Source organism: Moschus berezovskii, chromosome 15 (assembly GCF_049115385.1).
Source record: "Moschus berezovskii isolate FMDL1 chromosome 15, NW_MosBer_1.0, whole genome shotgun sequence".
Taxonomy (NCBI): domain Eukaryota; kingdom Metazoa; phylum Chordata; class Mammalia; order Artiodactyla; family Moschidae; genus Moschus; species Moschus berezovskii.
The window spans coordinates 74,620,722-74,642,490 of record NC_142474.1 but is presented as its reverse complement, the minus strand read 5'-3'; the positions used below and the strand labels follow the sequence as shown (position 1 = coordinate 74,642,490).

General features: G+C 43.0%; 1 protein-coding gene across 17 annotated transcripts in view; it reads left to right on the top strand.

The window, feature by feature from the left end:
- Window positions 1–21,769, top strand: part of LOC148775483 (ankyrin repeat domain-containing protein 26-like) — a 131,835-nt gene that overhangs the window by 105,111 nt on the left and 4,955 nt on the right. For 11 of the 17 annotated variants that reach the window (XM_088844225.1, XM_088844214.1, XM_088844215.1 and 8 more), the window contains 7 exons: window positions 603–1,547; window positions 3,164–3,316; window positions 9,130–9,285; window positions 10,316–10,530; window positions 11,775–11,991; window positions 15,319–15,364; window positions 16,483–19,505. In XM_088844225.1, the coding sequence (XP_088700351.1) occupies window positions 603–1,547; window positions 3,164–3,316; window positions 9,130–9,285; window positions 10,316–10,530; window positions 11,775–11,928 (1,623 nt within the window). In that variant the 3' untranslated portion in view covers window positions 11,929–11,991; window positions 15,319–15,364; window positions 16,483–19,505. Of the gene's footprint in view, window positions 1–602; window positions 1,548–3,152; window positions 3,317–9,129; window positions 9,286–10,315; window positions 10,531–11,774; window positions 11,992–15,318; window positions 15,365–16,482; window positions 19,507–21,769 lie in introns of those variants that run through there. The other 6 variants (XM_088844224.1, XM_088844217.1, XM_088844226.1 and 3 more) reach the window with 3 other exon arrangements.

Sequence of the window (21,769 nt, the reverse complement as noted above, 5' to 3'; positions counted from 1 at the left end):
CTCCTGAGTTATCCATCCCTTCCCCTACCCCCTTTCCTGTACGGTGACTCAGCTTGTTTCCTATGTCTGTGGGTCTGTGTCTGTTTTGTGAATAAGTTCATTTTCGATTCCACATGGAAGCGGTATGACTTGCCTTTGTCTGACTGACTTCACTTAGTGTGATCAGGTCTAGGTCCATCTTTGTTGCTGCAGATAGCATTAGTTCATTCTTTTTTATGGCTTTGTAGTTTTCCATTATATAAATATACCACATCAGATGCAATTTTTAAGTGCAGTCAGATCTATAAATCTTTTGTTTTAAGCTTTCTGGGTTTGTTGTAATTCAGAGAAAAGCCTTTCCAGTTCTGAGCTGCTTGAAAAGCCCCTTGGGCTTTCTTTTTCCTTTCATGGATTCATTGTCTTCAAATAAATTTTTGGACCTTTGGGAATTTCTGCTTGTATAAGGTCTGAGGTTTGTATCGAACCTTATTTTTTCCATTTGGAGATCCACTTGGTGCAGTCTTTTCACTGGCTAAACATACAGGTTAGTCTTTCATTTCAGAGGAAATGATGAACTGTCATTTTATTGAGTACTCACTGAAACTCTCCTTTGTCTCACTCAGGTTTCTGATAGTGGTAGAAAAGCAAAAGGTCTGTTGCGCAGAAACCACAGGCAGGATGAAATTGCCATGCCAAGACTAGAAAGAGACACAGTGAAAAACCAGAACCAGGAAAAAGAAAAGAAATCTTTTGAGGACATTGGAACTGGAAAAGGAGAGAATGATTATCCTCAAAAGGCAATAAAATTGAACAAGGAAAAGCTGACAATTACCATATTCCAGCATACTGGCCAGTTTAACGTTCCGATAGCTGAAAATACAACGCTAAACCCTGAGCTGGAGAACGCAAAACAAAGCCTGGAAACAGAAGTGGAATCCCACCGTTCTAGACTGGCTGCTGCCATGCACGATCATGACCAAGGTCAGACATCACAAAGAGACCTGGAACTTGCCTCCCAGAAGGCAAAAGACAAGACGTTACGCTTGCAGGACCAAACGAAGTTCGATATGGCTAAGCTGAAAAGTAACAATGAGATGCTTTCCCAGCAACTTTCTAAAGTGAAAAATAAATTCAATAAGCTAAAAATCAAGCTGCATCAGGCGAGAGATGATCTCCGAGAAAAGGCTTTGATGTTAGAACGGGTCCAGACAGACTTACGCCAAGCAGAGTGTCAAAAGCAGGATATCGAACACATGTATCAGAACGAACAAGGCAAAGTGAATGAATACCTTGGAAAGCAGGAATCCTTAGAAGAGAGATTATCTCAACTCCAGCGTGAAAACATGTTGCTCCGACAGCAGCTGGATGATGCACGAAACAGAGCCGACAGTAAAGAGAAGATGGTCATCAGCATCCAAGACCAGTTTCAGCAGATCGTGAGAATACTTCAGGCTGAAAGTGAGAAACGAGATCTGATGCTGGAGGAAAGAAACAAGGAGTTGGTCAACGAATGTGATCATTTGAAAGAGAGAATATGTCAGTATGAAAATGAGAAAGCAGAAGGAGAAGTAAGTATCCAGAAGGAGAAATAATTCTCAGACTTCCTGAAAGAAAAGTCAAAGTGATTCTTAATTCTGGCTAAATGTTGAATGTAGCCGAATTTAAAAAATACACAGGCTGTGAATCTATGGTCCCTGAAACAGACTAAAGGCACACCTTGTGTCCAGCAAATAAAAATTAGACTCGAGAGATGCTTCACTTTGAGTAGAGACATCGTGTCGCTTATGAAATGTTAAGAGCTTAATTTCTAAATTTTTAGTATAGACAGGTGTAAGTTACTCTTTTACTATTCAGACAATCATTTTAATCTCCATACTAACCACATGTCAGTATCACGATGAAGCAGATAAAAGAAACACTCAAACCTAAAGTGAATTATTTTGAAATTAAGCTTCAGTTACACGGATTACCTTGACAGTCAAGTCCAGGTTTCCCAGAGGCTATGAGTTATCTATCGTACTTTGGCTTCAGTAGCTTGTCGTACCTTTTTGTCATATTTGTTGGTATAATTTTAGTTTTATTCATGTCAATTTGAATTAACTTGGAAAACATTTCAGGCTTGAATCATTTATTCTTATGGCCTCTCAACTCTTTAAAGAGTTGTCATTAAATTGAGAATTCATTGGCAAGTCATTGAAATATACTTGTCATTAAATCATAATTTGGGACTCAAGTGGTGAGCTTTAACGAAGCCCTTCTTGATTTCACCTTCCCACTGCTATTTCTGCTATTTCCTTAGAACATGTTTGCAAACAATTTGCTCATAATTCTCCTTTTAAGGGTCAATTACTGTCATTCGAATACCGGTTTGCCCAATAAAAATGGAGGGTGGCAGGATTCGTGAGCAGCAGGGATGGAGTGAGTCAGGAGAGGGTTGTAGGGCCTGCGGCCTGGAGGCAGGTGGACGCCAGGTTATCGAGGCTCCTTGAAGGCATGGGAGCAACCTCATTTCAAAAATTTCATTATTGTTTTATATTGGAACATAGTTGATTTACAATCTTGCATTAGTTTCAGATGTACAGCAAGTTGATTCAGTTATAGGCATACGTATATCCATTCATTTTCAGATCCTTTCCCATGTAGATGCCTGCAGAATATTATGGTTAGCCAAGGGGAAAGGTGGGGAGGCGGGATAAATTAGGAGTTGGGGATTAACATAGACACACGACTAGATAGAAAACAGATCAGCAGCAAGGGAATGGCCTCATTTTTCTGCTGAGGAAGGAATCTGTTGGAAAGATCTGAGCATGGGATTGAATATGTGAAGATCTCCGATGTTAATGGAAGCCTCTTTAATAAAGAGTTTCCACAGTGTGGAATTTCCCACCGCTTGTCCCACCTCCACGCCTGTTTCGTCCTGGAGGTGAGGTGGTGAAGCTCTGCAGGTTTATCGGGAGGGGCAGGGTGTGGACAGTGGGGCCGCCTCCTTCGTCTGAGGAACTTAATATCAGGAAGGCTGGTGGGGAGCCCTTCTGGGTCTGTAACCACAGTCAGGGAGGCCGAAAAGAAGGTGAGTTGCTAGCCATGGTGATAGTTTCCAAAGTACCTATGTTGGAGTCATCTGTTACTAACATAACGTCATAGTAAAGTGATTTGATAACCTCATGACAAAGCATCTTCTTAGGCAGTGGTGAGAAACCTTCAACAAGAACGGTCTGACACCTTCGAAAAGCAGTCTGCGCTGGAGGCGTCCCTGGATGTCATGTCCCGTCATCCTGCCAAGTTAGAAGCTGAGGCATGGGATTTAAAGAGCAAGTTACCTCAGCCCCCAAGTCAGGTATGTGTGAAAGTGAATGGGTCGACAGTTAATACATCAGATAAAGTGTTTTAGGACACTCATTTTCATGGACAGCTTTCTTTTTTATTTTCATTACTAGTAATTTACTATAATTTTATTAATCTTTAAGTGCACTCGTTTCTTAAACTGTGACTTTCATTCTGCCATTGCATTATATGTATATATTTTTCGTATATTATATACCCTTGGGAAAGTGGAGAATTGTGCATCATTCTTCACACAAGTTGAGAGACTTTTTTTTTTTCTATTGAATAATATTTTATTTCGTGATCTCGGTATTACCATGATGAGGCAAGCCAGATAAAATCAGAGGATAATGTTTAATGGAATGTTCCAGAAAATTATCATTTCTCATCTTCACTTTAGTGAATGGCTGTGGAGTTCTGTATGTATTTATTTTGTGCATTTCAGAATAACTTGTGCAGAACGTGTATTATACAAACCAGGTGAAGTTAGGCACTGCCTTCTTTGCTTTTCATTTTAGATACATTGTAAAAGCATGGAGGTACTCAGTGTAGTAGGCACATCAAAAATAGAGAATTAAGAACAGTAGATAGTGCCTTTGGATTCTTTAAAAGCTATTGAGATGTAATTGATGTATCGTATATTTCACCCATTCCAAGTGTGTAGTTCAGTATCTCTTAGTCTAGAGAGGTGTCACCTGTGACCACAGTCAATTTTAGAGCATTTCCATCACCCCCAAAAGGAACCCTGCATCCCTTAGCCACCACCTATGGCGCCCTCATCTCCCTCAGCCCCAGCAACCCCCAGTCTAATATCTGTCTGTGTAGACAGCCTGTTCTGGGTTTTCACGTGAATGGAATCACACAGTGTGTGCTCCTGTGTGGTTCGCTTTTCTCATTTGATGTCGTGTTTCCGCGGTTCATCCATGTTGTAGCACGTACCAGTCCTTCCGTTTCTGTTGATTGTCAAACAAGAAACAGTATGTGGCTAAGCCATTTGTCCATTCGTAAGTGGTTGGAGATTTGGGTTGTTTCCCCTCTGCGGCTACGAACAATGCTGCTGTGAGCACTGACTTGCACGTTTCCGGATGGACATGCTTTTATTTCCCCGTGGTGGGGTTTTGTCCTCAGAGTTCCCTGGCTGCTTTCTCCTTTTCTGGCCTTTGCTCAGACTGTCCTGCCGTCTTCACAGTTTCTGTTCCTCTTGGGTAGTTCTCCATTGATTCAGACTGGTGCCCAGTCTCTCCTCCTCCAGAGCTTTCCTGACTGTCCAGCTCTCATGGAGCCTTTTCTCTTCAGCCCTGTCGTCTAGTCTGTGAAGAACAGTTTAGCCCTTCATTGTACACTGTTGTCATTTTTTCACGAGGGCGAATCTTGTCTAAGGATACATTAGTCTAACAGGGAATATTTCTTAATATGCACAGCGCTTGTCTTGCATAAATGGAAAGTAGTTTAGCTTAACAATTGATAGGATATAACTAAGTACTTCATCCGTACGGATAATTTCTTCTTGGAGATGCTGGTGTAGTAAAACTTTTATTGACGTGTATTTTACGTAATTAAATGTAAAATTGAAAATGCTTCATCTAATAGAGGAGAATTGTTCAATTAAATGCTCATTTTTTTCCCCCGATTCTGGTAGTAAAATGTAAATTTGCCTTCCTTCATTATGCAGCCAGAAGTGGGATTTACGGATATCTTGCCTTTCAGGCCCCAGTGGATTTCTAATCTTCCCAGCCTCAGGTTCTGGGGATGGCTTCTCTGATATCCGTATCTGGTAACCTTCATCTTCTCATCCGAGTACTTGCTAGGCATTAACAGTTGCTGGGATTGAATTGATTCAGAACTTTCATTTAGCAGTCGGGTAATAGTTCCATGGCAGTGACTTCCCCTTCCTCTGACGGTAGTGTAATGTTCTGTACCACTCTGTCCAGGAGGTGCTATTTGCATATTAACCGATGGTCATTGTCCACTGCGTAGTATAGAGAGGAAGTAAGTTACAAATTATTGTAAGTGGAGGAAAGTACAAAAGTGCTAGTTGGTTAGTGGAGCCAGTGAACGTTTTTGAAGTACTGGACACGTGTGTTTTGGGCCTCATTCTCCCCTTTACTGCCCCTTGCAACAAGTTCCCTGTGACTTGTGTAGAAGACCACTTCTGCTGGCATGCCGTCTGCCTGAAATACCAAGTTGTTTTGCAGGCAAAATACAGCGACCGTAACAACGCCAATTACAAACAGCAATGACCTCTGTCTTTAGGTGAGTCATGTTTCCTAAACCAGGTTCCTCTTTATCGAACTTCTAAGAAAATCCCAAGGCCTCTTCTCCTTTTGTATGTCTTGGTCTCTCGGTTGGACTTCCCTGGTGTCTCAGACAGTAAAGAATCTGCCTGCAATGCAGGAGACCCAGGTTTGATCCCTGGGTTGGGAAGAAGCCCCTGGAGAAAGTGAAAGTGAGAGTCGCTCAGTCGTGTCTGACTCTTTGAGACCCCATGGAACATATAGTCCATGGAATTTTCCAGGGCAGAATACTGGAGTGAGTAGCCTTTCCCTTCTCTAGGGGATCTTCGCAACCCAGGGATCGAACCCAGGTCTCCTGCATCGTGGGCAGATTCTTTACCAGCTGAGCCACAAGGGAAGCCCACGACTACTGGAGTGGGTGGCCTATCCCTTCTCCAGTGGATCTTCCTGACCCAGGGATCAAACCAGAAATCTCTTGTACTGCAGGCGGATACTTTACCAACTGAGCTATCAGGGAAGCCCTGTCCCCTGGAGAAGGAAATGGCAACCCACTCCAGTGTTCTTTCCCAGAGAATCGGGTTCATGGACAGAAGAGCCTGGTGGCTTCAGACGACGGGGTCAGAGAGTCAGACATGACTGGGCAACTCACGCTGAGTCTCTGTTAGGTCAAACAAACAAGCAGGGTTTTTGCTGCCAAGGTTCTCTTTAAAGCTTTTAGTGTCCTATGAATTTGATTGGGGTTCATGCCATTGGAAAAGTTACCCTCAAAAATCTTTTTTGAAGGAAGCACTGCACCTTGGGCTTTCTGTGGAACGTTGCATGTTGAGCCCTTTAACGTTCTTTTGCTCTTAAGATGCTTAAAGGAATCTGAGGCACCACCTTAAGTCTTTCCAGGGTCTTACACTTAACAGTCTACAGGCGTTACCTTTAGACCATGTGTTCCTGGCAGCACCCTAGATTTGATCTTAGCCCAGAAGCCATTTCTGTCCTTTGGCATCATGTGACAGTTGGGCATGTGGAGATGCTCTAAAGGGGATACATTTATTGAACCCAGTGAGTCTGGGTTCCTTTATATTTAATAGCACTTTTTAATTTTTCTGCTAGCTTATCCCTCTCATTGATTTACTCTCAGCTGCTTCATAGCAAGAGCCTCTGCCCCCCATGTTTCAGTGTCGTTTTCTTCTCTTGCCTAGAAGTCGTCACCGGCAGCCTCTTCAAGGACCGTCAGGCTTCTGTGTACAGTGTCATGAAGCCCATTGGGTTTTCATTTCTTTCTCTGCAGCCATTCAGGTCCCACCTACCTCCAGGTTCAAAGGCATTCTGACATGTTTCAGCTCTTTTTTAATGGCAGTACCTCATTTGGGGGCACCACCGACTCGATGGACACGAGTTTGAGCAAGCTCTGGGAGTGGATGGTGGACAGGGCAGCCTGGCGTGCTGCAGTCCATGGGGTCACAAAGAGTCAGACATGACTGAGTGACTGAACTGAACCCCATTGTTAATATCAGTATCTGTACCAGTTATTTATTGTTAACAAACTGCGTTAGAAACCACCTCAAAGCCTAGTGACTCCAAACAGCATTTCCTTTGTTCACAAGTCTGCGTTGGGGCAAGGCTCAGTGAGTGAGCCCAGCTCATTTCTTCTCCAGGCGCATCAGCCGGGATGTCGTGAAGGTGGGAACCAGAGTCATTTGAGGACTTGTTCGTGCACACGTCTGGCAGCTGGAGCTGGCTTTTGGAGGGGACGTTAGGTGGGGGCGGTCAGTGGGGACACTGACACGTGCTCAGTATGTGGACTGTGCTTCTGCACAGTGAAAGAGTTGGCTTCCCCACAGAGCAAAATTCAGAAGCTGTTTAGCTTTAAAACTCACACAGCAGTTTCCCCAGACACTGTCCAGGGGAATCGGTTACTAGGACTAGCACATACTTGAGGGAATTTCATGAGACAAGTGTCAAAGAATTTGTAGACATGTTTGAAAACCACCAGCTCCACTCACATCGACTCAAAAAGTAATCATTCTGTCTAAAGGAAAGTTCTTTCCAAGTCACTGTCACTGATCGTTCAGGAACTGTTTTTTGTTTCCTTTGTTTGTTTGTTCCTATGTTCTCTTATTCTGTGGGAAGTAACAAAGGGTTACAAGAATGAGGTATTGTTGTTGTTGTTGTTGTTCAGAAAAATGTATGGATGCCTCACTAAACTCTTAGGAGATGGGATTTCTTTAACCTTGTGAATCCTTTCTCTTTGGAATGCAATTCAAATTAGCAAAAACTGTTTGTAGTTCAGAAAAAGGCTTATTGGATTAGAATCCATGTTTACAAGATTTAGTCATTAGAGTCTTACTTTCACAATCTCCTTTTGGGAGGCATTTATTAACTCAGCCCTAGATAACTCAATACAGGATACCTCAAACTTCTTTAAAAACCATGAGACAAGATGAGGGGAAGGAGTAAGAGACATTCTGCTAGGAGGTGACTTGCAGTCATTCTACAGAGGAAAGATAGAAAAGCATTACTGTGGAACAGGGAAGGCGTGTGCAATCGAGTGCAGATGTCGTGAGACTAAGGTGGTAGTGAACAGTGTATTGTGTGACTCTTGGTGGTTTGAAATTCTTTCTTGATCCTCTGGGTTATTCCAGGTCCTGCATTCTACAATACAGACACCATCGTATGTGTCAGATCCTCGGTTTGAGTTAGGCTGTGCTCAGTCCACTTCCCTCAGAACCAAATGGTATTGTTTTTTGTTGTTGCTGTTCTTTCTTTCTTTATTTATTTTTAATTTTCATTGGAGGCTAATTACTTTACAGTATTGTATTGGTTTTGCCATACGTTGACATGAATCTGCCCCGGGTGTACATGTGTTCCCCATCTTGAACCCCCCCTCCCACCTCCCTCCCCATCCCATCCCTCTGGGTCATCCCAGTGCACCAGCCCCAAGCATCCTGTATCATGCATCAAACCTGGACTGGCGATTCGTTTCACATATGATAATATACACGTTTCAATGCCATTCTCCCAAATCATGCCACCCTCGCCCTCTCCCACAGAGTCCAAAAGACTGTTCAATACACCTGTGTCTCTTTTGCTGTCTCGCATACAGGGTTATCGTTGCCATCTTTCTAAATTCCATATATATGCGTTAATATACTGTATTGGTGTTTTTCTTTCTGGCTTACTTCACTCTGTGTAATAGGCTCCAGTTTCATCCACCTCATTAGAACTGATTCAAATGTATTCTTTTTAATTGCTGAGTAATACTCCATTTGTATATGTACCACAGCCTTCTTATCTAGTCATCTGCTGATGGGACATCTAGGTTGCTTCCATGTCCTGGCTATTATAAACAGTGCTGCGATGAACACTGGGGTACATGTGTCTCTTTCAATTCTGTTTCCTCGGTGTGTATGCCCAGCAGTGGGATTGCTGGGTCATATGGCAGTATTTCCAGTTTTTTAAGGAATCTCCACACTGTTCTCCATAGTGGCTGTACTAGTTTGCATTCCCACCAACAGTGTAAGAGGGTTCCCTTTTCAAATAATGATCGTGAAAATGATCCAAAATCTTGAAAACAAATGGTATTGTTTTATTCTTGCAGATTGATCATCTTCCAGCAGAGCTGGAAACTGCGTGTTCACAATGTCTGCACCTGGATGCAACACATCAAGTTCTTCAACAGGAGTTATTGTCAGTGAAAGGAAGGCAAAGGAAATGTGAGGAACTCGAGAAAGAGAACAGGAGGTTGGAGAAAGAGGTAGTGAGACTCAAAACTCGCATAGAACTGAATATGATAGAACACACTCAGGTTGAGCGGTGTAGACGGGAGATTGAAGAAACAGCAAGACAGGATCTCGCAGAGAAATTAAAAGAAGTCAACCTATTTTTGCAGCTTAATTTGCTGATCTGTCATGTCCTTGAATTCACCTCACTGTAAATTACACTTTGGGTGTATACAGGTTATGTCGTTCCTCTACTTCCCTTAGAGCAGTGTGTTTTGTAGATTTCTGGGAGGAAGGGGGCACTTGTTTCTCCTTGTAAATATTTCAGTTTCCATCACGGTTATCACTAAATTCGTCTTTCAGAACGCTTCTCACTTAGAATCCTTTTACTTATAAGACCAATTGGTATAAAACAAGACTATGAGGAGGAAAAGAAAATGTGGTTTAGGACTGGCACCATCCTCTTGAATTATTCTTAAGTTGTCTTGTTCAGTTTCTAAATTTTCACTTCATCCTCTTAGTCTTTGAATTATCCGGTTCCTTAAGTACTACTATGACATTGATTCCACATTAATTTTATAATTCAAATTTAATTCATGTCACACTGATGATTATTTTAAAGTTCCGCTTTTCTTATTTTCACATTTAAAATCGCTCTCTGACAGCAAAAGAGACACAGATGTATAGAACAGTCTTTTGGACTCTGTGGGAGAGGGCGAGGGTGGGATGATTTGGGAGAATAGCATTGAAACATGTATGTTGCCATGTGTGAAACGAATAGCCAGTCCAGGTTCGATGCATGATACAGGATGCTCGGGGCTGGTGTACTGGGATGAACCAGAGGGATGGGATGGGGAGGGGGGTTCAAGATGGGGAACACACGTACACCCGGGGCAGATTCATGTCAATGTATGCAAAACCAATACAATAATATAATTAGCCTCCAGTTAAATAAATTAAAAAAAAAATCTCTCTCTGAATTACTGAGTCAAAACTAAATGTAACAAATATAATTATTCAGGTTATAATCATTTTTAAAAATGTATCTTTTTAAATTTGACTTAGATACAAGCAGCATCTGAAGAAAACTTACAGCAGTTCCTAGAGGAGCATATTGCTTCCATAAGAAGTCCCATGGAACTCAGATGTAAAGACTTGGAATCTGAACTCTCCAAGATGAAAACTTCTCAAGATTCTGATAAAGCGGAGTTGGAAAACTATAAGAAACTCTACCTAGAGGAACTAAAACTTAGAAAGAAATTGGAAAGTAAACTAGACAAGTAAGTCAAAACCCAGAATCACAGAAAATAAATTTAGTCCATTAATTTGTCTCTGAAGCCTAATTTTTATACAGCTTGTTTCCCGAGATTAGTGGGAAGTGAAAGCTAACGCCATAGTCACTGCTAGAGGGCACCCTAAGAAAAATGAGTAGTACTATATCCTTGTAAGTTTTCCTACACTAAGTAAAAGCATGCTTGTGAAATAGGGGAATATTCACACAGGGGTGAAAGGCAGGGTGATTGACAAAGTGTCTGAAACTAACATGGTGACCTGACGGAGGGGGTGTGTGGAGGCTGGAAAGGGCAGATCCAACCCGCAGTGCCAAGTCCAGGTTTCCCTGCCGTCTGAAAGCAGAGCACTCCTAGGACGCCTTTCATAAGTCAAAACACACAGCAAAGAAGCAGGTACCCGAGGACATGTTGTGCTAGTCGATGCCTAAAATAAGTGCACAGCTGGGAAGCACAGGTGCTCAGACAGGGTTCAGGGCTGTGGAGACTTGACGCTGGGATGTGGGGTGTGGCTCCCGGGGAAGGAGCTCAGTGGGGCCGGTCTCCCTGCTTGGGGAGCGCGATGCCTCGCACTGTAAAGACATACACTGAACGCTGTTTAGAGTTTTTGCTTTTTGAAATGAAACCGAAAATTCTCCTCAGATTTTTTTGTTTTTTGATTATGAAATACAGGGGGCCTATATAGGCCCTTCGTAGACGTGAAGTAACATGAAGTGAACTTTGGAAAAGCAGGGGATACTTGTCATTGTTCCTGGGGTGTTTTAGCCCTTTTGTCACCCCTTGACTTTCTCGTCCTTCCCTCGAGATTGTGGCTCTAGGTGATTCCTCAGAGCCAAATGCTTAATTTCTCCGAGGTCATGAGAGAAAAGTATATACAAGGGTGGTGAAAGGAAGCACTTGAGAATGGCTTTGTGGGATGGCGTGTGTCTTCATCCCGGAACTGTTTCCTGGAGGCAGGTGTGTCCCCGAGGCGGCAGGTGTCACTGTGAGGCCACCTCCCTTTCTCTCTGACGCCCTTTCTCTCCGCTCCCAACCGTGACTTGTTGCGTGAGGAGCCCCAGACGCATGTGTACTTTCGAGCAAGCTTACAACTGTCATTGATTAATAGTAGGTCTGCTCTGTGTTTTCAGTGTTCAAACAGTTTAATGGGACATTCCATTTACTATATGGCAACTTAAAAAATGCAAATCATTTAGGCAAGCATGAATGAAATCGGTGTTTTCCATCTTCCCCAGGGCTACTGAGAGGCTGGCGGAGATGCGCACCAAGCGTGAGCTGGAGAAACAGCTGAACAGATCATTATTCAGCACCCTTAGCAGGAGGCCAGTCCTGGAGCCCCCTTGCATTGGAAATTTCAGTAATACCGTAATGTTCAATTCAAATCTTTGACCAAGAGCAAATGCAGGAGTTCCACTCCCTTCAAATCACAGCATAGTGACCTACTTGCTCAAGGTTAGTTCTATTACCTTCTTTTTCTTGGGTTTCAGATTTCTTATATGAATGATTCTTGGTTTTAGTTTGAACTACTGAGTTGTTTATTTGACTTACGCACACTAAGTAAAAGCCATAATTAATAAACATTTTGATTGTTTTTCTCCTAGATTTCTCATTTTTGAGGGATACTTATTAACTTCTTAAGTTTCTTGAAAATGTGAATTTAAATTCTACTGTAGAAATGAAATCTTATTGCCAAGTAACCGAAAGTATACTTTGCAGATGTTTGACTCACTTTCTAATTGATTTCACTTTGGCGGTGGTTCATCATTTCCGACCTCTGCTGCACGCACCGCAGTTTTTCTAAGGCATAAGTGAATGACTGGCATCGAAACACTAACCACATATGGGTGATTTTTTCATTTGAAGGAATCCTAGATAAATCCTTTTTATGAATTAAAGAAACTTGTCATACTAAATCAAAAGATTAATTTCTAGTTTTAGGTTATCATTTTTTGTCATTTTCTTACACAAGAGTACATCTTTAATTGCTATTTTACTGACAGAATTTTGATTTAAATTTCTAAAACATATCTTGGTGAGCAGTTGTAGAATGTTTCTAAGTTTGTAGTTAAATCAAATATTTAAAACTTGTAAATGAAGCTCACTTCTGTCTGTGTCTTGACATCACCTGGATGAATGATGACTAAGATCGTAATGACAGGGAGTCTTTAAATTGGAAGTAGTCTTCATCGTGTAATCACTGTGATTCAGATATCCAGTCAGTGCACACGGGTTCATGGTTTTGATGGTGTTTTCACGATGTTGGTGATGCAGAGAAGAGTTGAATTGAGTTCAGTCGCTCAGTCGTGTTTGCCTCTTTGCGACCGCATGGACTGCAGCATGCCAGGCTTCCCTGTCCATCACCAACTCCCGGAGCGTACTCAGACTCATGCCATCGAGTCGGTGAGGCCTTCCAACCATCTCATCCTCTTTCGTCCCCTTCTCTCCCCTCCTGCCTTCAGTCTTTCCAGCATGAGGGTCTTTTCCAATGCGTCGGTTCTTCACATCAGGTGGCCAAAGTATTGGAGTTTCAGCTTCAGCATCAGTCCTTCCAGTGAATATTCAGGACTGATTTTCTTTTGGATGGACTGGTTAGATCTCCTTGCAGTCCAAGGGACTCTCAAGAGTCTTCTGCAACACCACAGTTCAAAAGCATCAATTCTTTGGCGCTCAGCTTTCTTTATAGTCCAACTCTCACATCCAGAGAAAAGTAGTCCTTGTTAAATGCAATCTCAACCTGTTTTCTCATTTGGCTTCTTCCCATCATAGAAGAGCAATCTAAGGTTTCTTTGACAGCACTGCGGCTATGTTGGGTCTTAGTATTGAGAGCCACGAACCTGGAGGACGTGTTTTAGCGGTGCAGTCACAGCAGGCCTCCGAACACTTCATCCCAAGTCAGGCCTAAGAGGTGGAAGCAAATGCTTGCTCCCCGTCCCTGCGGCAGGCTGCCTACTGCACACCCAAGTTCACGGTGCTGTGGGCACATACAACTTTTCCAAGGAGAGATTCGGAACCAAGCAAGCACTTCTTCGCTCCTTCTCACTTCATTCCTAACTCACCCGTTAGGTGAATCTCCTCGCTTCTCATGAGGAGGGTAGGAGTATAAGTCCTCCCCTTCAAACTTCAGGCTGAGGAAATGAAGTTCAACTGTAATTTCTGACCGGATTTAGATTATAGTTGAGATTATACTCATACATTTTTGTATATACTAACTAATGAGACTAGTTGACTCACTGGAAAAGAGTTTGGGGGTGGGAGGAGACGGGGACGACAGAGAATGAGATGGCTGGATGGCATCACCGACTCGATGGACATGAGTTTGAGTGAACTCCGGGAGTTGGTGATGGACAGGGAGGCCTGGCGTGCTGTGATTCATGGGGTCGCAAAGAGTCGGACACACGACTGAGCGACTGGACTGCACTGAACTGAACTAATGATGAGAGCTTGGATAGAAGTATATTAGAGAGTAAAGAGAGATCTGTTTGGTGTTTCACATTTTGTCCTAAATAATGCAAAATATGGATAATTCATTTATTGACAAATTTTATTAAGCCAGTTTTTTTTCTTTAATCTGGAGGAAATGAACATCCTTTTAAGGATGAATCTCTTCAGTTTTGGCCTGCTTGATTCAACTAAAAATTTTCTCCTTCAAGTTCCCTGTCCTGTGTTTAAAAAACTGCTGTGCTGTGTGAATTAGCTATATCGACTGCTACAAATAGGAGTTTGATAAAAATGTATTCTTGTTCATGCCTTTAAAACATAGAATTTAGTTAGAAAGCTACTATGTCATGTCATGCCACAAGCATTATTGAACTATATAAGGTTTTCCATATTCATGTTCTCTATGTTTTAGTTAGAATTTATGTGTTGTTTTCTTAATATGAGGAAGTAGCTGGCAGAGGACTCTGGGCTCAGTAAGAAGGCCATTTGCTACTCCTTTCATAGCATTAGGAACTTTGACTAAATCCATGACTCTCATACCTTAAAAAAAATGTTTTCCTTTTTTCAAAATAGTCAACCTTTCTTTAAAACAAAAGAGAACAAACACTGTTGCGTAGAACCGTATTACATAAAACGGACACAAGTTTAGAGCCCTTTAAATAAGGAGCGTTCAGAGCCCCTGCAGCTGTGACTTCTGTTTCTCAACCCTGCAGTGACCCCTGTGGGACCTTCTCCCTCTATGAGACATAGTTCGGAAACTTAACAGTTATGAGAGAATCCTTCTCACTAAACGTGTTCAGAATTAAATCTTGCTGGTACATTGTTTTCTTGTGTATAATCTTCTCACCTTTCTATGTTTTCGTTAAATGGAAGAGTTTAAAGAAAATTGCAGATGTGTTCTCCTTGTTAACGTTCAAGTCCAACCTACTTCCTCCATGTGAACACGACCCTCACCTAGAAATCAAAAGAAAGGTCTCGGAAGTCCATATTTAGGGCAAGAGCTGTTAGAGGAGAAGATAGTGATCTTGTGAGTCGTTCCTAGGATTATGGGTCATTCCGTAACCTCTGAAATTATGTGCACTCGATAGACTGACATTTATTGTACTTTTATCAAATTACTCTAAATAGCATTCCATATATATGTTCTGTATAATCTAAAAGCAGAGTAAGTAGGAATTCATTTTCTTCTATTTATGTGATTATTTTTCTGCTCCGTGATCTTCAAGTTAGGTCTAGTCTCTAAAAGTATTATTTAAATGTCACATGTATTAAGTTGTGTATCATTTCTATGATAATATCTCTTGTGTAACTTAAGCATAAATAATATTTGACTTATTTCAGAGGCAGCAGAAGTTTCTAAAGAGTCTAACTAGAGAAGTAGAAAAAGGTATGTTGCCAAAACATATGAATTAAATTTAGACATTGATTTTTGAAATACTGTAAAGAGTCAATGGCATCTCTTTTCATTGTTTGTATAACAAATGCTGTGTTATATACTTTTTCTTATACATAGCTAATGAAAAATGTGAAAACATGAGCAATCATAGTGAAAAATATCCTTATTCCTTATTTATTTATTATGTTGCAGAGCTTTAAAAACATCTGAAAAGGTCTAAGTATTTCTTTTCATTTCTGGCTATATCCTTCCTCTGCTTCTGGCATCCCTGTGGAACTCTCAGCCTGCACCCTGACACTATTCTCAGAAAACATGGAGTTCATCAGCGTCTCAAGGGCCTGGTAGTGGTTAAGGCTAGGACACCCAGACTCAAACAGTCACGTTTGTGTAGCCATCACTTGGTGGGTGACTTTAAAATTTCCCCGTCATTCACTTTCTCACTAGTTTATCTTTCACCCTCAGGAAAAGCTCAAAAAACCCACATCAGTTTGGGTCCTGCCAAAGTAGTCGGCCTCATCTCCTTACCACCCTCCTCTGCCCCTCAGCTCTGCATCTAAGTAGCCAGACTGTGTAGGATCCCACAGGTGGGCTTCCTCACCGCCGGTCTTTGTCTTGCTTCTCCCGTCCATCTCCTGTGCTTTCTCCCGTCCTTCAATATCTACTTCCATAGCACCTCCCCCCAAAAGCTGGCAGCATTGACACAAACTGGCTGTCCCTCCTGAGCGTTCCTTGTGCCATCTTTTGTATCTGTCCTAGTACTTATGACTCTGTATGGAAATTGCCTGTTCATCTATTTTTCCACTTGATAGCGTATCGTGTTCAGGGTGCACTGGGTCACCTTCATCGTGTAACTTCCAGTGCTTGTCACAGCACCTTTGCACATAGTTACTGACCGAATGAATGAAGAATGAGAAAACCAGAAGCTCTGATGCTCAGCCACACATTCAACCATGGGCAGATAGTGCATTATCTTGTGTTTTGTGTCATGTCATGTATAGATATGTTTCATTCTTCAGAACATTAGGAAAGGTCTCAGGTGTATTTTTGTTTTGTTTTAGCTAATACGTTGTGACCTCAAGCATTTTCGATAAATAACTGTCTCTTTCCAGATGCAGCTGGACTTGCATCTGAATTCTCTAGAGTGTCCTCTCTATTATCTGCTGGTAGATCAAATCTGTATCAGGACCTACCTGTGACAACATCAAATAATAGATACAGATTTTAAAGAAAAAAATCCCTACTGGACCGTTTCCATGAGATTTTTAGTTGTTTCCTGTTAAACATGATGAGAAAATCTTTATTAAAGGAAAATATTTTTGTATTATGTGTGTATTGTATCATGAAAATTTATACGGCATTTTAAGCCGTGTTTCTCTGCATCTAACTTACTTTTAAGCAGAAACATCAGCACTGTTGAGTTTTCCATGTTCAAAGTGAAGGTGTCAGTCACTCACTCCAACTCTTTGCGAGCCCATGGACTGTAGCCCACCAGGCTCCTATGTCCCTGGAATTCTCCAGGCAAGAATAACGGATTGGGGAGCCATTCCCTTCTCCAGGGGATCATCCAGACCCTGGGATCAACCGGAGTCGTCACCCACATTGCAGTTGGGACTGTTTACCGTAAGAGCCACCAGAGACGCCCTTTACAAACTCAAACTGAGCCCTAATACCAGGTTTTTAACAGCACCCCAAAAACCAAACTTGTCATTACTATTTAGTGGTGTTGATTGAGAGCTTTTTTGTATTTTCCAGTTTTTATCACCATATACAGACCTAAAGATTTAGCTACTGCTGTTACGGCTGCTGTCAATGTTTTGAGGTATTATAACTGTTAATAGTGGCATAAAACTCACTACATGTACCTTTAAACACTGATTCATAGATCTTTCCTCATGGGGAAATAAGATTTGCCTGAGTTTTTGCCTCTTAAATGAGTTAACTTTTCCTAATTTTTATTTTTAATCAGAGGTTAATTACTTTACAATATTGTGATGGTTTCTGCCATATATCAGCCTGAATCCGCCATAGATATACATATGAACCCTCCTTCCTGAACCACCCTCTCACCTCCCCCCGGATTCCAGCCCTCTAGTTTGTCACAAACCACCAGCTTTGGGTTCTCTGCATCGTACAGCAAATTCCAAAAAAATAACCACACGTACCCCAGTGTTCATTGCAGTTATGTCCATAGCTTAAAAAAATCTGAAAATGTCTATGGATTTCTTGCACTCTTTTCGTTTTATGTATTTCCTAGCATTTACAATAGCTAGGGCATGTCCCATCAGCAGATGAATGGATAAAGAAGTTGTCTATTATTCGGCTCTAAAAAGGAATGCATTTGAGTCAGTGTTAATTGACTTTTGATTTACTTTTGGAAAGAGTCTTCAAATTAGAGAAAAGTTCCTCATAGATAAATAAGATTTGCCGAAGACTTTTCACCTTTTCTTTACCTATCAACCTATCTATTTTTGTTTGAGTTTTGGAAAAAGTCTTAAAATTGGAGATAAGTTCCAAGCACCAGACAAACAGACATTTTCACAAAACTCCCCTATCTCCCATATATCCTCCTAAAGTACCATTTATCTTTCCGAAATGTTATTTGTTCTCCCATAAGTGCCCCTCCTCCCCCACGTCACCTGTTATTCAGAAGATGCCTTTGTCTCCTACTCCCTGTCATTTATTGAGTAGTATAGCAACTCCCAGTTGTAGCCTCCCCTTCAAGTCACATTTCTGTGTGAAGCTTTGCATGTTGTTCTTATTGTCCAGTGGATCAGTTGTGTCCAACTCTTTGTGACCCCGTGGACTGCAGCACGCCAGGCTTCCCTGTCTGTCACCATCTCCCAGAGTCTGCTCATACTCACGTCCACTGAGTCGAGGATGCCATTGAACCGTCTCATTCCTTGTCGCCCACTTTTCCTCCGGCCCTCGATCTTTCCAAGCATCAGAGTCTCTTCCAGTAAGTCAGCTCTTTACATCAGGTGGCCAAAGCGTTGGAGCTTCAGCATCAGTCCTTCCAGTGAAAATATTCAGGGTTGGTTTCTTTTAAGACTGACTGGTCCGTTCTTGCTGTCCAAGGGACTCTCAAGAGTCTTCTCCAGCACCACAGATTGAAAGCATGGATTCTTCGGTGCCCAGCCTTATGGTCCAAATGTCACACGTGTACATGACTGCTAGAAAGCTGTTCAGTGTTTCTTCTCTTGGTGATCTGCTTTTAACAATTTAATTTGCAGATTCCCAAACACTGAACCTACGAGGGTGGAGGAAGTGTTTTCCTCCACACTTCCAAGAGCTGACAAGGTCCTAGTGCTCACTTAATCCTGATCCCCTTTTCCTTCTGTCCTCTCGGTGTCTGATTTGGCAGAACTCCAGTTTCAGGTGAGACTGCTGATCCTCCCCCTCACTCTGTCCCCGTGACTCGTGTCTGGGTGCTGCACTGCCCAGTGATCCTGCTGCTTTATTTTGTTAATTTGTATCTTCTGGTGATGATTTCAAATCTCCTTTCTATAAATTTCTCACCCTGCTCTTCCCCGCTCACGTGTCCCAGACAGTCTTAGGTCCCACAACAAACTTCCTGAAAGGTTTGCCTCTATCTCTAGCAACTCTAGACCGTCTTCCCTTTCTTTCCCTCAGAACGGCTCCCGAGTCACTGATGACCTCCACGTCGCTGAATCAAAGCCACACCTCTCCAGTCCTTGTTTGTCTGAATGTCTCCTTCCTCTTGGCGTTCACTGTCACTCACCTCTTTGAGACACTCTTTTGGCTGGACTTTCAGTATCGATTTCTTTTATACTGAAGGCACGGACAGGTTACTGCGATCAGAGACACAGTGCTTATTAAATATCTCACAGTAAACATACAGGTGTTGCCCCCTCGCCCAGGACTGCACCTGGGGCCGTGTGTTGAGAGCAGGTCCGTCAGTTGGTCCACACCAGCAGGTGCAGGATGGCAGGAAACCTTGTCCCTGCTGCTTCTGAAGGGCCTTTTCCTCTCCTGGGAAGGATCTCCTCCTTACTCGGCCTTTGATATGTTAACCCACCCCAAAGGGTCCTTCTGCCCAGTGTCCCTCTGCCAATGGAATGAGTTGTGTTGAGAAGCAAAGGAACTGAAAGGGGGGCGCCCTGCTGTACAGCCCATGCTCTCCAATAGGCCGCGGGTGGGGCTGCTCCACAGGGCTTTCTTCAGCAGGGCGGGGGTGGAGTTGGAGGGCTCTGGGAGCAGAGACAGGTGCAGCTGCTCCAGGTAAGGGGGCTCACAGGGCTCGTTGCCATCTTGCATTAAGGTGTCCTGTGCAGCATCTACATACAGGATCCCCCTACCCCAAGCAGGAGCGTCGGCCAAGCCGGTTCACACCAGGAACTGCGGTGTGAAGGGCTGGGAGCAACGCCTCTGCAGGTATCACCCTGTGAGCAAGAGAAACCAGACAAAGCACAAGGGAAAGGAGGTTAGTATTTTTATTCCTAAGTTGGTTTTTTTCTTTCCTTTTTGTTTTTTTAAAACCTGGTAACTGTTCATAGGTTTTGCTGGTAACGAAATCTCTCAAGGAGCCAGATCTTGGCCGCATCCCTCCTTGAAATATAAATTCTTAATGAGACAGAGCGCCTTCGGGGGACCTACCCTAAACTATAATATGTAGTCTCCTTGGGGAGATGAGACTATGAATCCTTTCAGGTTGGAGCAATGAATGAGATGAATGGCTGGAGATGTGAGAGACAAAGAGCCTCTGAGAAATCCCAGGGAAGTTTATTTCCCCGCAATTTCCCCTCTCGTTCCGAGAAGAGTTTTAGGCCGCAGTTCAGCCACTGTAACCAGTCCAAGGAAACTTGAAGTTGATGGGCACCAAATCCTTTTGCCTTGTCTTAGGCAACATTTAATCAGCAAGACCCTTACTTAGCAAAAGAAATTGGTCTCAGCTAACGTCCCCCAAGTCTTGTATTCAGGCATCTAAGCAAGTCCCGCAAAACTTTTCAGGACTATTTTAGGAAGCAGGTGGCTTCCTCCTTGGGTTTCCATATTAACCTTTTCTACCTCATGCAGGGCGTTGGAGGGAAGCAAAATTGGTCACCCCAAAATGTGTCTCTTTGTCCAGAGGATGACTGTAGTCAGAGTATTTTTAAGAAACAAAAGACTCAGAGTCTTTCTTTTGACTACCTCCCTAACTGTTGAGTAGTTTAGATAAAGGGGCTGGCCCAGGAAGAGAGCTACCAGAGATACCGAGAAAAGAACGTGGGCCAGGTGTGGTCAGGGGAACTGCAGATCTTTCCAGAGGGCTCCAAACACTTGCTTTTCCATCTCCGTGTGAATCACCCTCCTCCACTTTGCATTCCCAAACCACTACCCACGACATCCTCCTTTGTTTCTAACTGAAGATGGCATTGAGGTGAGGGTTTCAACCATTCTGAGTTACTCAGGTTTTCTGGGACTCCCCCATATGTACAGAAGTATACATGTTGTTAACCTTCTGTTTGCTTTTCTTCCTGTTAATCTGTCTCATGTTGATTGTTAATCCGCCAGATGACTCTAGAAGGGTAAAGTTTTTGCCCTCCTCAACGGCACGCACCTGAGTCCAGGGAGCTATGCTAATTTACAACTGGCACAGGCTTTGCCTCGTCTGCAAGGAAGAGATCTCTGGCAAACTGTGATCCATATAGCAGCACCAACCAGTGAGCTGATGCTCACCTGAAGGCCTTAGACATAGGTAGGGTCATTGTGTTACCCAGCTGCACGGCTTCCTGTAGGATAGGCCGATAAATCAGGAGATGAGCTGTTGGGGCAAGCAATAGCAACTTTGTTTGGAAAGCTGGTGGATCAAGGTAAAATGGTGGACTCATGTCCCCAAGAACCATCTTGGCTGAGTTAGAATTCAGGCTTGTTTTACACTCAGAGGAGAAAGAGTAAAGTCAAACCCTTCCTGGTTCCCGTCAGCCTCTGAAGGGGTTGTGTTACTTCCCTTGCTGCAGTCACTGACAGCCGGGCTTGGTCAGGATGTGTCCTCGGAGCTAAACACAGGTGCTTTATCTTAAAAGACTCTGCAAAGTCTGACTTGGCCACAGTCCATGCCAGCTTACTGGAGTGGGTAGCCTTTCCCTTCTCCAGGGGATCTTCCCAAGCCAGGGATTGAACCCAGGTCTCCCCATTGCAGGCAGATTCTTTACCAGAGGAGCCACCAGGGCTGAGACAGCTATCTAAACAGAGTAATCCCAGCGCGCCTCTGAAATGCCTTGTGAGTGAAGCGCGAGCCTCTTGCGCCAGAGCCCCCTTGCTGCCCGCCCTTCCCCGTGGGGGAGGGCAGGGGGTTTGCACGGCCGGCTTCTCGTGTTCAAATGAAGGAAGTAGTTTGAAGTCTAAAGTTAATAAGGAGAACACATTTGCAGTTCTCTTTAAACTTTTCCATTTAAT